This window comes from Chiloscyllium plagiosum, chromosome 11 (assembly GCF_004010195.1).
Source record: "Chiloscyllium plagiosum isolate BGI_BamShark_2017 chromosome 11, ASM401019v2, whole genome shotgun sequence".
Lineage (NCBI taxonomy): Eukaryota > Metazoa > Chordata > Chondrichthyes > Orectolobiformes > Hemiscylliidae > Chiloscyllium > Chiloscyllium plagiosum.
The window spans coordinates 35,962,375-35,978,036 of record NC_057720.1 but is presented as its reverse complement, the minus strand read 5'-3'; the positions used below and the strand labels follow the sequence as shown (position 1 = coordinate 35,978,036).

The 15,662-nt window shown below is 36.8% G+C and overlaps 1 protein-coding gene across 4 annotated transcripts in view; it reads right to left on the bottom strand.

The window, feature by feature from the left end:
• Window positions 1-15,662, bottom strand: part of LOC122554293 (ERI1 exoribonuclease 3-like) — a 376,858-nt gene that overhangs the window by 313,356 nt on the left and 47,840 nt on the right. For all 4 annotated transcript variants that reach the window (XM_043699081.1, XM_043699082.1, XM_043699080.1 and 1 more), the window contains exon 5: window positions 10,880-10,952. In XM_043699081.1, coding sequence (XP_043555016.1) covers window positions 10,880-10,952 — 73 coding nt within the window. The remainder of the gene's footprint in view (window positions 1-10,879; window positions 10,953-15,662) is intronic.

The window sequence follows — 15,662 nt, the reverse complement described above, 5'->3', positions numbered from 1 at the left end:
GTGGCAGCATCTACTGAGAGAGAAATAGAGTTACCATTCTGAGTTCAGGGACTCTTCATTATGTTTACCTTTATTCCTTTTCATTTCTGTCCTAATGTTTGATCAAGTGCTTGCCAAAATCTCAAGGGTCATGAGACTTGAAACATTAACTCTGTTTCTCTTTCCAAAGATGTTGCCAGACCAGCTGAGTTTCTCGAGCACTTTGTTTTCATTTCAGATCAGTATTTTGCTTTAAATTGGAAGGTTGCATATTTTCCTCATTCACACCTCCCTTAGTTCTTAAATAATGAAGCAAAGTTTCAAACCAAAAGCACAATTTTAGAATCTGGAAAGCTTTCGACAATTGATTGATACACTTGCAATTTCCTTATCTATTTCTTTTAACATCGCAGGGTGTAAGTCATCAAGTCCTGGAAATTGAATCTCAAGTCTTATAATTTTCTCCATTACCATTATTTTACCTTATATTAAATCAAATAAGTCCCACTCATTGAGTTTTCTTAGGATTCAGTTGGACATTTATATTTTGCTGGATGTCGGATTGCTCGCTGAGTTGGAAGGTTCGTTTTCAGATGTTTTATCACCATAATAGGTAACATCTTCAGTGAGCCTCTGGATAAAGCACTGATGGTATAACCCAAGGAAACCCGTACACATAAATAGAAAGTGGGCTATACCATCAGTGCTTTATCCAAAGGCTCACTGAAAATGTTATCTAGTATGGTGACGAAACATCTGAAAATGAACCTTCCAGCTCAACAAGCAAGCCTACATCCAGAACCTCAACCTGACCTACAAATCTTCTCAAAGCTCGCTAATTTATATTTTGCCCTTTTCCTTTGCTGTGACTTAGATTTGGAGTCATTCAAGTCTTTAATGACAAAAAGGCAAATAAGGCACATGCTTATGTTGGATTCCATGGCTCGTGTCTTTTCTTTAACCTCTGGAACAGATTGCCAGTCTTTTGTTAAAGGATATAGCTTGAGTGTCATCAAACAACATCAATCATGGCTGACCTGGCGAACTCTCCTGCTTTTCAGAGGTATATTCAAAGCATTTACAAATTGGTATATTGACCTCATATGCACAGGAAAAAATAGTTAACAATTTGAGTCCGGTAACCCTTTGTCAGACTGACATTCTGACAAAGGGTCACTGGACTCAAGATGTTAACTGTTTCTTCTCTTTACAGAGGCTGCCAGACATGCTGAGTTTTTCCAGCATTTTCTGTTTTTGTTTCAGATCTTCAGCATCTGCAGGTTTTTGTTTTAATTTGGTAATCAATCTGTTTTGGTCACATTACGAACTCATCCTCCATGGCCATTAACATACAAAAGGACTGAGCAGCCTGCTCCTCCATTCAAGAAGATCATGGCTGATCTAATTTTAACCTCTACCCTACATTCCTGCATACCCCTGATGATTACCAAGGGGATGAAAAATTAAGAGTCTGTCAACCTCAACCTAAAGAATATTTTGAGATTCTGCATCCACTGCCTTTTGAGGACAAGCCAAATGTGTAGTTATGGTGAGAAAGTTGTCCTGAGTGAAGGCTTAAATCAAGGAGCTAAAATTTCTAATGGCCTGATGAGTTCACCCAATGGGGAGTAAGGCTCCCCAGGCAAGGCAGTGGCCTGGTGATATTATTACTGGACTGGTAATCCAGGGATTCCAAAGACACTCAACCCTCAGAGAAAACATGTTTCTTCATCTCTGATTTAAATGGGTTACCTCTTATTTTTAAACAACGACCCCTCGTTCCAGATTCTCCCACAAGAATAAACATCTTTTCAATTTCACTTAGTCAAATCACTGTAGGATCATATAAGTTTCAATTAAGTCATCCTTGATTCTTCTAAACTGCAATGGATTCAGCCCTAACCTGCCTAGCCTTTCCTTATAAAGCAATTTGCTCATTCCAGGTATTAGTCTAGTAAAGCTCCACTGAACTGTTTCAAACATATAAACATTCCAAAGTGGGACTTGAACTCAGAATGGAGAAAGTGAGGGCTGCAGATGCTGGAGATCAGAGCTGAAAATGTGTTGCTGGAAAAGCGCAGCAGGTCAGGCAGCATCCAAGGAACAGGAGAATTGACGTTTCGGGCATAAGCTTCATTCCTGAAGGGCTTATGCCCGAAACGTCGATTCTCCTGTTCCTTGGATGCTGCCTGACCTGCTGCGCTTTTCCAGCAACACATTTTCAGCCTTGAACTCAGAATGTCAAGCTCAGAGAGAGGTCGCTACCCATGTGGCCCAAACGTTTTTCTCCACTGCCAAAAATGGATACATATTGATCATTTCACATGTCTGCCATTTCCTTATATTTTATTGTTTAAAAAAAAACATTTGGGGTTCAGTTTAACATCACTTTCTGGATTTCTTCCTTCATTCTCCCTTCATGCAACTCTTATTACTTGTCCTCTGTTTCTTTTTATAGCTTGCCATTTGGTTGGATTTCCACTTGAGCTCGCATTTTGTAAGCCTTTTCCATAAGCTTCATGTTCTAATCTGCCTGTCAACTGCACCATTGTATCCTTTGGCTTTTCGGGCTCTGTATTTGTTTTACATTGTACCAAATAGTTTTTTTGAATATTTTCCACTGGTGGTCTGTAACTTTATCTATAAGTAGTTCAGCTTAGTTTATTGTAATTCATTCCTCAACCTTTGGAAGTCATTAACCAATTCTGGTTATATGCTCATCACGAAATCCACTGAACCCTGTTCCATTGACAGTTCTAAAACACAGCATTCTACAAACAACCCTAATTGCTTTCAGTATTAAAAATTGTTCTGTTAAAACGTATTTGAAAAGTAAAATCTCTTATTACAAACTCATTGTTTTTCCTGTTTTCACTATTTATGCATTCTCTACTCTGGTACTATGAGGAGATTTACATCCATACAGCATCATTCTGGAATATGCCTTTAAGAAGAATTCTAGTTCAAATTCTGTATTTGTTTTAAGTAGTGAGTTTTATAGTGGATTTCTCATATTAAACTGAATTGCATATGAATTCAAAATTAAATGCAAAAGTAACAAAAACATATTTTCTTTCATTAACAATTTTAACGACATCATTTCAATAGTATAATTTTAATTAAATCATATTTATATTTTGCCTTCTTCCTCTGCTATGAGTTAGATTTGGAGGTACTCCTGTCTTTAATGACAAATAAGGCAAACAAAGCACATACTTATGTCTGTTTCCATGGCTCATATTAATAACTGCAGTTCTATCCAGATTAGTGCATGGAGATGTTGAACAGATTTACCAGAATGATGTTAGGAAGAAGGGATTGCATTTATAGGCGGAGGCTAGAAAGGGTAAGATTATTCTTAGAGTATCAAAAGTCCAAATTTTAAGGTATCTTGGCTGAGCAAATAAGGAAAAACTATTCCCATTGTTGAGGGGGTCAATAACCAGAGAGAGTAATTTAAAAAAATTAGCAAATGATCTTATTCAGCAATATGTTATGATATTTAATATACTGTCTGAAAGGGTGGTGGAAGCTGATTCAATAGTAGCATTCTAAAGGTTATTGAATATACAAGTGAAAATGGAAAAAAAAACTGAAGGCTGTAGGGAAACAATAGTTCAAGAGAGTCTAACTGAGCAACTCTTTCAAAGAGCTGGCACAGTTAAGATGGGCCGAATGACCATTTCCTGTGCTGTAAGATTCCGTGATCCTACGAAAAAGACAATGCAGATTTACTTGCAAATATTTGAAAGCACTATTTTTTCTTGTTCGATCAACGTAATTTCCAGTACAGCAAATCCACTAATTATTGCAGCTCAACAATGTAGCTAAAGCTACATTTAAGACAGCTCAATGAAGGGCCTCATGACTTCTACTAGTCCTGTGTAAATCACAGAAGAGTCAAGAGCTGTCATCAAAATGCAGAATGATCTTAACAGTTTGAACAGTTCTTTTCTGAAGAGCTTCAGTTGTTAAACAGTGTACCTTTTATTTTGACTCCCCACTTATCCCCATTATGAACTGCTTAACTAACCTTCTTTAAAATAAATCTGTTATGGCTATAGGACAGAAGGATGATTAAAGTAGCAGGCAAAAGCAGAGTCCTTTAAATCAGCTTGAAGTGAATCCACTTCAGCATATAACCTTCAGCATCTTCATTGCAGCTATTTATAGAGATTCCTTTAAAATGGCTCAGCTGGTTCACCTTTAAGATTTCAATTCTTAAAATGTAGCATTTTATTATGGTAAAGCCACTGAGGTGCTGGAACATTTAAGTTTTCTTTTTTCCTTGTAAAGTTTTGCTATTTGCAGAATTTAAAGATCGTATGAGGAAAGGCTGAGGCACTTGGGGTTGTTTTCATTGGAGAAAAGAAGTTTAGGGGTGACTTGATAGAGGTGTACAAGATGATTAGGGGTTTATATAGGGTCGACAGTGAGAATCTTTTTCCACGTATGGAGTCAGCTATTACAAGGGGGCATAGCTTTATATTAAGGGGGGGTAGGTATAGGACAGATGTTAGGGGTAGGTTCTTTACTCAGCGAGTCGTGAGTTCATGGAATGCCCTGCCAGTAGCAGTGGTGGACTCTCCCTCATTATGGGCATTTAAGCGGGCATTGGATAGGCATATGGAGGATAGTGGGCTAGTGTAGGTTAGGTGGGCTTGGATCGGCGCAACATCGAGGGCCGAAGGGCCTGTACTGCGCTGTATTCTTCTATGTTCTATATACTGCTTCTGATGCAGCACTCCTTCCACCTTACAAAACAATTCATACTAAGAATATGAATGGACAATCATATTAAGTAGATAGCACTAACACTCAAAGCGGTTTACTTTAAAACAAGAAAAAGCTGATATCTTAGGTTTCTAGTACAGAGTGGGTGCAATCCAGAATTATTTAATAACAGTTCAGCTTCCAAGAGTATTTATTTTTCCAAATCTTTTGCTGTATTCAAGAAAATTTTGCTTTTGTTAAAATACAGTCTGCAGAAACATTCCAATGCTATTGATAACACATTGTTGGGAGAACACAATTGATCACTACATCACACATTAAGAGTGTTGAGAGAGGATAATCTCAAAATGACTCTTATTATCCTCAAAATGACTTTTATTATCCTCAAAAGAGTTTTCAGAATTTAGAACACCCTTAGTTGAAATACTGGCAAGCAAATTAAAATTAAAAGTTGCAAGATAAAATGCTGCATCATTGCATTATTGTGAATGTTTCTCTGACAGTCTGTGGGTGAAAGCATGTTGCTTGAATTCACTCATCATGGAGCTCCGATTTCAAATTCTGCAGATTGTTTTCCTGGTTGTAACCTTTCTTTGAAATTAGCTTACATCTCATGGGCAAATAACACTGAATGATTCCTAATTACCAATTATGAAAGAATATGTGATGGGTGAAGTAGAAATGCGATGGTGGTGGCAGAGTCTGCAACAGTCTTGGTCCTCCTTTCTGGAAGCTTCTTGCTAAATTCCTCAACCTTATTATCTCTCTATCTTTTACAATTTCGATCAAACGCCATCTCCTTAAACAAATGTTATATGGTCTTCTCTTCTCACTCTTCTATTATTTTGCAGTCTCCACTTCTCAGTGTGTGCTTCTATTGTGTGAAGCACGAGCTGCTATTTACGGCATCAACATTACATTGGACAAATACAAGCTGTTGCTGATGTTCAAAGACTAGAAAATATTTGATGTTGCTGTTAAATGCAAAATATGTTCAATTTGCCCTCACTAACAACTTGTTCCTTGACAAATGCAAGAGCCACTAAATAAATAGTTGTTTTGCAGTTGATTGTTTTATCTAAAATAAAATTAACCAGCATCCATCAGAAATTAAGAAACAAGAAAAACTGTAGTCTATTTGGCCTCTTAAACTTGCTCCACATTCAGAAAAACCAAGGCTGATCACGGTTTTAACTCCACTTTCCCATCTGTCCCTACCATAACTCTTGACTCCCTTCTAAATCAAAATCTGTCCAACTCAGCCGTGAATATATTGATTGTCCCAGCCTCTCCTGCTCTCCGGGGTAGAGAGTTCCAAAGATTAACAACACAGTGAAAAAAATTCTCTTCCATTCAGTCTTAGATGGATACCTCTTATTTTTAAATGGTCTCCCCAGTTAGAGGCTCCTCTCCAAGTGGAAACATCCTTTCAGCATTCAAATTCAGGTCCCCTCAGAATCCTACGTGCTTCTCTATGATTGCCGCTCTTTCTTCTAAATTCCAATGAATTAAGTCAAATCTGTTGAACCTTTCCTATTCATTCCAGGAATGAACCATGTGAATCCTCTCTGAACTGTCTTCAATGCAGGTATATTCCTTCTTAAATGGGAAAATGAAATAACCACACAACACCCTAGGTATAGTCTCATAAACACTCTGTACAATTGAAATGAGATTTACAAATTTTATACCCCACTACCCTTGCAACAAAGGACCAACATTCCTTTGACCCACATTATAACTAGCTGTGAGCTAAATGATAACCTTCTGTAATTCCTATATGAAGACACCTGGATCTTCCCATGCTGCAGTATTCTTCATACTCTCTCCATTTAACTAACATTTTATTTTGCAATTCTTCCCATCAATCTCATATTTTGAACAAACTAATTTATTTCTGCATTTCACTCCATCTGCCAAATTTTCAGCCATTTGCTTAATCTATGTCCCTTTGTAGGTGCTATGCCTTCCTCACAACTTCCATTCTTACCTATATTTGTGTCATCAGCAAATTTGTCTTCAACACACACCATCGTTTCATTGAAGATGGAAACTGTAAATATTTGAGATCCCCGTCGCACTCTGTTAATAAGTTTGCCTATCTGAAAACAGTCCTGTTACATAAGGAGATTTGAAAAAGGAGGAGTATGCCATTGAGCTCCTCAAGCCTGCTTCCTATTCAATAAGACCATGGCTGATCTGACTATAATCTCAAAACCACATTCCTTTCCACCTTGATAACTTCGCATCACTTCCTAATAAGAATCTAACACCATCTTAAAAATATTCAAGAGCTCTTCTTCCATCAACTTTTCAGGAAGAATTATAGATACCTTCTGAGAGGAAAAAAATTTCGCCTAATCTTTGTTATAAATGGGTGACTCCTGATGTTTAAATAGTGACACTCAATTCTAAATTGCTCTATAACAGGAAACATCCTCCCCACGTTTACCCTGTCAAGACCGTCATGATCTTATATATTTCAATCAGGTTACCTCTTACTCTTGTAAACTTCAGTGGATATAAGCTGTGCCTGTTCAACCTTTCCTCATAGGAAACACTCCCATTCCAGGTATTAATCTGGTAAACCTTCTCTGAACTGCCTTCAATGTATTTGCATGCTTTCATAAATAATGTATCCAATACTGTGCACAATGTTCCAGATGTGGACTCACCATTGCCTGTACAACTAAAGCATATTCTCTCTACTTTTATATTAAATTTCCCCTTCCAATAAATGATAACATTGTGCTCAAATGATGAGTGCTCAAAGCCATTGGGGTCCTTCTCTACAAATGTAGAATTTTAACTTAAGCCTCAATGGGAAGCCTATACAGTGATTCTGACTGTAAACCAGGAATTTAAAATAAGCTAGGACTCATTTTTGAAGAAGCGATTGAGGGAATGAGGTTGTCACTAGCTAGGCCAGCATTTGTTGTCCATCCCGAATTGCCCAGAGAACAGTTAAGAATCAACCACACTGCTGTGGGTCTGCAGTCATATGTAGGAGTCACATGTATGCCAGACTGGGTAGGGAGGGTAGTTTTCTTCGCTGAAAGACATTAGTGAACCAGATGGGGTTTTCTCACAATCGGTAATTGATTCATGGTCATCATTAGACTCTAATTCCAGATTTTTTAAATTGAATTCAAATTCCGTCATCCTCCATGACAGGATTAAATCCAGAATGTCCCCCGAACATTACCTGGATCTCTGGATTAACAGTTCTGCAATAATACCACTTGGCCATCATCTGCCCTAAACTTGCCACCTACCTACCCAAAGTTGCAATTAAGGCTTATATTTATTTCATTTTGCATAAAATATACATTTACTTATTACATTCCTTTCCCATATACCTAAATGTTACCAGTACAATAACCAGCATTAAAGTACAATAAAATTTATATTCTTACAAATTATTCCCTAATGTTTTCTGAAATTTTTGTACGAACCAAGAAAAGAACGAGAAACAGGCTTTTGTCAATAATGACAACATAATAATGTGTACATTACAGTTTTGATCTCCCAAACCCATTGCAGAATGGATGCCTTAAAATTATCACTGATAACAGTAGACAAATGCTTAACATCCTGCTCATACAGTTTTTGGTTTGCTATTTCAGCAAAATTTTATCCGTTTGAAATGCAAAAACATACAAAAACATGCAAAAACTCAAAGTAAAATAATACCATATGATAACACTTAGAAATTAATCCAACTGTTTTGATTAAAACTCCAATCTTCAACCAGCCACAAACTTCTGTCCATCCAAAAACTCTGCTGTGCTCACATTATCCAATACCAAGTTTCACTCACCCATCACAAGTAGTCATAGCTCCATCCACATAGGCTCCATGTTTCAAAAATTCCCTCCTAAACTACTACTGTCTATTAGTTGTTTAGGCATTAAGTATTTCATTATATTCAGGTTGACAATTCACTTGTGCTCCTACATATGTGGTAGACTTTTGGTATAGAGGTGCATGTTTTTATTACAGACCTCTATAAATAAAAAGATTAACAAGTGCATAAAGTGTAGATTTCATAAATATCCTCTATGCCTGGCTTTCTGGAGTAGAACACTGCTTCCCCATCTTTTCCTTTATATTTCCTTTAAAACACATTCCAAAACCATCTACACGGATAGATTTCAAACTTAATTGGATACTTGCAAGACTAACATCAATATAGTGTATAAATAAAAGTGCACTTCTACATGATAATACAAGTTGTATTACCATGTTTTATGACTACTAAGTCATCTTGAAATCAAACATGATGCACAACATTTTATACATTATCATACAGAATAGCAAGTTGTAGATGATTAATGTAGGATTTTACTGTGATCTTTCATGCAAGCTCACTGTGTACGCAAGAAACATTCAGCCTATTGATAAATCCTATCCTAAGCAAGTCCTGGATCTTGCTGTTATAAATTTGCAGTCAAAACAGCTGCTTGCCATCTGCAAAGTGACACATAAGCTCTTCCCTCTTATCTCTCTTAGCTGTATGTTAATCAGAGCTCTGCTTAGTGCCTTCCTCATCTCAGTGTTATTATGCAGCTGCTGACCCTTTCTGACAGAGTCAACCTCCAGTCAATATTCAGGAAAGGTTGACGAGAAAGGACGAACATTGAAGGGTTAAGGAGGGGACGCACTCTAATATAAAATTCAGATATTTAGTCACCAGCTGAGCTGAATACAATTGAACACTTGTACAATTTTAAAGTAGCTATAATGAGATGCAAATTATCATCTTTTACAATTGTAAAATATCTAATCAATGAAGACCTCCTCTTTGGGTTAGGGTGATATAAAAAAAGTGAACTTAAATTTTATTCATCATTTCTTGGAAAATGCCTTTTGTTACTACAAGGGCCAACTCTTAGTAACCTTTGATAATAGTCAAATATTTTTTCTTAAAAGTTACATTTATAAGTTTCTTTTATAATGTCCCCTGTATAGCTTTGTAAGATTGAAATCCAAACTGAAATACATGGCATTTCCAGAAATATTTGCCCCCAAGACAAGTCAAAAGGCAGTTTTTCCTTTTTTCAATATAGAGATAAAGAATCAGTTACTCCAAATGAATAACAGATCAAAGACACATCAGTATGCTTAGAACAGTGATCTTAAGGCATCACAAACTTGTAGAATATCAGACAATACTTCATTATAATTTTTTTTTAACAGGAAGGGTTTTTTTTAAAGGGCTAATTTTTTTTAAAATTCAGATTACAATGGTAATCGTGCAGTCTAAGAACTATTCTGACTTCATTGTCCAACAATATTTTATATTGTTTGCTTTTCTGAATATGGAAAGTAAGAATAGCAATACAAAGCAGATGCGTGGTTATAAAGTTCCACAAGGTAACAAAAAGGCTAAAATGGTAATAATATCAGTTTTATATAGTTACAGCCCATTCACATCTTTAAATAAAAATGCTTAAAATATGTGGACACAATAGAACATGGTGAAAAGGGAAGTGTTCCAGTCCTGGAGGGATAAAACAATCCAAAATACTGCAATAATATGTAGTTGGAAGGGTTAATGGAAGACTCGTGCCTTTATCCTCTTACTTTCAAGCTTTTTTTTATTCTGCCTGATTTAAGACTTCTCCTCTCTACACTGACAGTAAGGTATTTCTCTCCAGCAGATTATAAGTCACTCTGGGCTATTATTCAAGTACAAAGTCCTGGCCTCTCTGCATTTAGACCAAATATAATATCCTTCATGCATACATTATCTGTCTTCCTATTATCTGGTATGATTTCTGAATTAAATTTCAGCAATGTAATATTGGCTTGAAGAGAGAATTTCTTTATAGGCTAGTCAAAGGTTAAAATACCAATCAAAATAACACTGCATATGCACCAAGACATTTTAATATTCCTAAACCCTGTGATTGTAAGGACATAATATTTTTTCCTGATTACCCCAAAGGCAACACATGCTTACAAGACAGCTATGGCAAAGAGAAACTTCAGAGTTCAGATGGTACATAATATCCTATTTAGCTGTGACACAAAAAGAAGATCCTAGTTCCAGAATCAACCCAGGCTTCGAGCCATCAACTTCTCATTTCAATGCAAATGGGATTGGCTATTAAGCATCTCTTAAGACTTCATCCTTGAAAATGGTGCCTGTTACTCAAAGTACCTTTTTGAGATTAATCCACTTCTTGAAGTAATCAGGAACTGGCAGACCCAAGAGTTGGCATTGTCCTGGCAGCCTAAGAAAAAGAAAAAAATGTTTGATTCTATTACAGTTCAGACCTTTTTATTTAGGTAGCCATAAGACTATGGAGAAAACTTCATGTCTAGTTGCCATCCAAACAGCAGAAGAACTACTGAATGAAAAAAAAGTAAAGTTGTTTTCTATCTTATAAACCACACAAAAATTCTCTTAACTTTAATGTAACAAACAAAATAAAGAAGTTCTCATATTGCATACTAACATAAGCATCAAATAGTTGTTTGTATTGGCATCTTACATTGAAAGGAAGATTGCCGTATGACCTTTTTTCTAACTATACAAACCTAGTGATGGCACTTTTACACTATGAGGAAATTAAGCTGGTCGATTTAACACTTTCTGTAATATAGTAATAACGTCAAAAATTATAAAAATGTAAAACAATTGTGATAGCTTTATGAATTTTAAAGCTAAATATTGTTATGATATTATATTGTTTATTGCAGGATTTCTATAAAATGAGTTTTAAATATCATATTACAGTTGAATCTTAATGGATTTGAATTTGATACATTTTTGACAGGTGCTTAAGTGAATATCTGAGGTTCCAAAGCATGGAGCGACAGCCAGTAGATAGCCAAGAATAACACCTTGAACGAGTAACACCTGAATACTTTGTGGTAGGACTAAATCTAATTATATCAAGGAAATTGATACTTTGCAGAGAAGCTCAGGGCACTAACCAAATCAAGTGGGTTAAATGTAAAATTTAACACCGGGTAACGTTCATCATCTGAACTCTGCTATCAGATTACTGTCTTAAATGCTGTTTATACACAATATGTACATGATGGTGAATATACTTTACCATTGCTTTTCTAACTACATCAATAGAATATTTCTGCTGAAGCAAAAATATTTTAATGAGCATCAGTATAGTATGATCAGATTATTTGTCATTAATGGAAAATTATAGGAACAGGAACAAAGCTTGCACATATTTTTGTGGCACAGATTTCCACTTGAATAAAACACTAAAACAAGATTGGTATTAAAACTATTGTTTCTGAGATTGCAATTGCTTCACATACTTTTGGTTCAATCCTTCTAAAAAAATTGCATCAAGGTTTCTAGAGCATTTATAAAACTATAAATCCAAAGTACTGTTATTCTTTGGCTCATTTTGTTGTGTGCTGCAACAGAAATTAAATTAAACATTTCATATACGAAATAATAATATTTTACACAAAGCTACATTTATAAAAGCTGACTGACAACAATTCAGATTGTAGAAAAGTGACGAACATGAATAACTAGACATTTCACTCACTGTCATTCAGGTATCGTCAATGTAATTGTTTGAATGGGAAATAATCTGGCCTATAGCAATCCATGCTTGAATTAGGTATGGATTATCTCAAGAGTCGATTTTGAATAATATAGTATTATAAGAAAACAGAGTTCATTAGTATCAGTTCTATAGACAGACTTGCTTTGAGTAGTACAAACAACAATGTAAAGTGGATGTAAAAATGCCTTTTGTCAACTACAAATTAAATAATTGGCTAATCTTCAAATATATTTCCTCTTTCAAATTGCTGAATGTTGAATTTTAAAATATGTTTTAATAATAACATGTAATTTTAGGTGGAAAGGGGAAAAAAATTGAATTTCACCAATCCACAAATCTACAAACAATGGTTATAATTTTGATGAGATGGCTGAAATGCCTGACACTAGAGCCAAAATTGGAATTATACCAAAAAAATGTTCATGGGATAGGACAGCTTGCTAGGACAGCACGTATTGTCCATCCCTCAATGCCTAACTGTGGTGAGCTGCCTTCTTAAACTACTGTAGTCTTTGAGATGTAAGTGCTCTTAGGAAGGGAACGCCAGGATGTTGAAAGGATCCTAAGATTAGAAAGGAACAATGATATATCCAAGGTAGGATGATGAGTGGCTTGAAGGGGAACTTGCAAGTGGTGGTATTCTCCTGCATGTGCAGTCTTTGTCCTTCTAGATGGTAAAGGCTACATGTTTGGAAGGTGCTGACTTGGTGAGTTAATGCAGTCCATCTCATGGGTGGTACACACTGCTGTCACTGTGTGTTTGTGATGGAAGAAGTGAGCTTGTGGTTAGAATGCCAGTCAAGTTTGCTGGTTCATATTGGATGATATCAAGCTACTCAAGCATTGTTGGAACTACATCCATCCAGGCAATTTCATAATCTACTCCTGATGTGCCTTGTGGACAGTGGACAGACAGTGGGGAGTCCAGAAGCTATTTACTTGCTGCATACCTTCTGACCGGTTTTTATAGCCACTATTTGTATAGTTGGTCAGCTCCAGTTCTGGTCAATGGTAACCCCTGCGACACGAGTCTTTTTCCATCAGCAGCTGGACCTGGAGAAGAATTAACCTGCAGTGGTCAATTAAGTAGCCTTCATCAGAGCTGCCAACCCAATTCAGGATGGAAACCAGCCCCCAAAGAGCGAGTAACACAGTAATGGTATTACTAGTCTTGCCAGTACGAAGGCTGAAACTAAGAGACTAAAACAGTTGAATGGCTAAGGCACTCTGAAAGAGATGGAAGTAAGATTGGGAGATGCTGGGTTCTGGCAGGCAGGTTGAGGTGAGGGTGTCAGCATTCACTACTGGGGTTAGAACTACCAGTGAGGGGATGGGGGCTTCATTGATCCAGTAATAATCCAAAAAGAATGGCATGCCCTAACCAGAGCTTACTAAGTGGCCACCATATTCGTATTTCTTCATGCAATATTAGGACCTTGATATAGGGGTAATAGCTGTGGCAGTGGGAAGTGGTTCTTAAATGGCTAGTAGTGGCTTAATTGGGTTCCAGCTGTTCTGTCACATTCCAGTCACTGGCAAAATGGCATGATGATGGGCAAAGATCAAGCATGGCCCAATTCCTTCCTTTGGTACTTAACCAAACTGAAACAACTCCACATAGGCTGGTATCTTGTCATCAAGTCACTCTTTACTTACATGTGGAAAGTCCCTGACACTAAACCAGCTCCCTCACAGCCAGTTCCCAGAGTGAACGAAACCTCTGACACTTCTGTGTATTTCTGTCAACCAGGGATCCCTGATTGGATCAGATTAACAGCTCTAATTCGGGAACTCATCTTTTATGAGGTCCATCTGGCTAACCTCATCATAATCACTACACTGACTTCTTGCCAATAATCCATCACCAAAATTCAAGCAAGTTTATTTGCTTTAAAAAAAAGCTGATTGAGGATTATTTGTAAGACTACAAACCATTGTTTACTTATTTTGCAAAAAAGAGCAATATCTATCACATGAACATTCCACAGCTGACCAACACAAAATAACAAAGATTCAAGCTTTGGGAAAAGATTTGTAGCTCGGGTGCTGGTTGCCATAGTTGTGGTTATCAATGAACACATAGACCTAGACCCAATATACCAGCCGCTACGATGAACAACCAGAACCGACAACAGGAAGCAGCAGGAATGGAACCAAATAAATTCCAGAAGACACAGTACAACAGCACTTCACAGGAGGCTAGAAAGTATTGAAGATGTCACCTACACAGGGTCTGCAAATCAACTTCCCAACTCAGTGAACATACCCACAACTACTAACAAAGGATATTTAAAATGCAACAAATCTTCTAAATTTTATTCTCAAAAAGAAAATCGGAATTAAAGAGTACATTTTTAAAGCCACCATATCATTATTTTTCCACATAAACACTGAGTTGATGTATTATCTCCACGTTACCTTGAAGTTTTTTTTATTTTAGTAGGCATCTTAAAATAGACATATTGTAGTCTCAGATTTAAATCTTGACCTCAAAGATTTCCAATTAAGCCCCCATCCACATTTTGTTTCTGGATGCTAGCTGCTGGTTGACGATTTTCTTGCTACGATTTGCATTTTCTGCAAAGTCATCATTTTTTTCAAGACTTGTCCAATCAATTACTTTTGGCTCGAATATATTGTTGCTTTTGTCATTTAATCTCTCCTGCCTTATGCCCGATCAGAGACTTTTCCTATTGTTCCTCCCTTTTCTAGCTTTTTCCTGCCTCTATACGTGGTTAAAAAAATAAGTTGTGTCCTATGTACTTTTAACTCTGGTGTACAATAATGAAACAAATACTGAATGAAATGATGATATTCCAGAAACAAAAGTAGGAAATACTAGAGATTCTCAGCAAGTCCGGCAGCATCTGGAGAAAAGCAGAGTTAATGTTTCGGATCCAGTGACCCTTTTTCACAACTGATTGTAGCTAGGAAAAGTTGTGTATATATGCTGAAGATGAGGTGGGGGGGAGGAGGAGGAGTAAACACTAGGTGGAGATGGACCCTAGACAGAGAGAACAGCAGTTGGATAGAAAAATGTAATGGTCAGCCTGCTGGAATTAATAGCTGTGGACGGGGAATATTAGTAGATAATTTTTGGTAGCAGTCCCATGCGACGACAAGGTCTGGTGTGTATAGGGTAAGGACAGGGAAGAGAGTGCTCAGGCCGCAGCCTTCAAGACTCATTATCATTTTTGGTCTTGAACACCCTCTTTCCATGATACTAATTATGAGTATTGGGACATTAACCCAGGCCTTCTGATGCATTGGGCCCCCAGAGATAGGGACACTATAACCAGTGCCATACGAGCTCCCATAGACTGAGACATTTTCTAATCAATCTATTCAGAGACATGATTAAATGCCTCTGAAGCAAGTGAGTTTTGAACCTGGGTC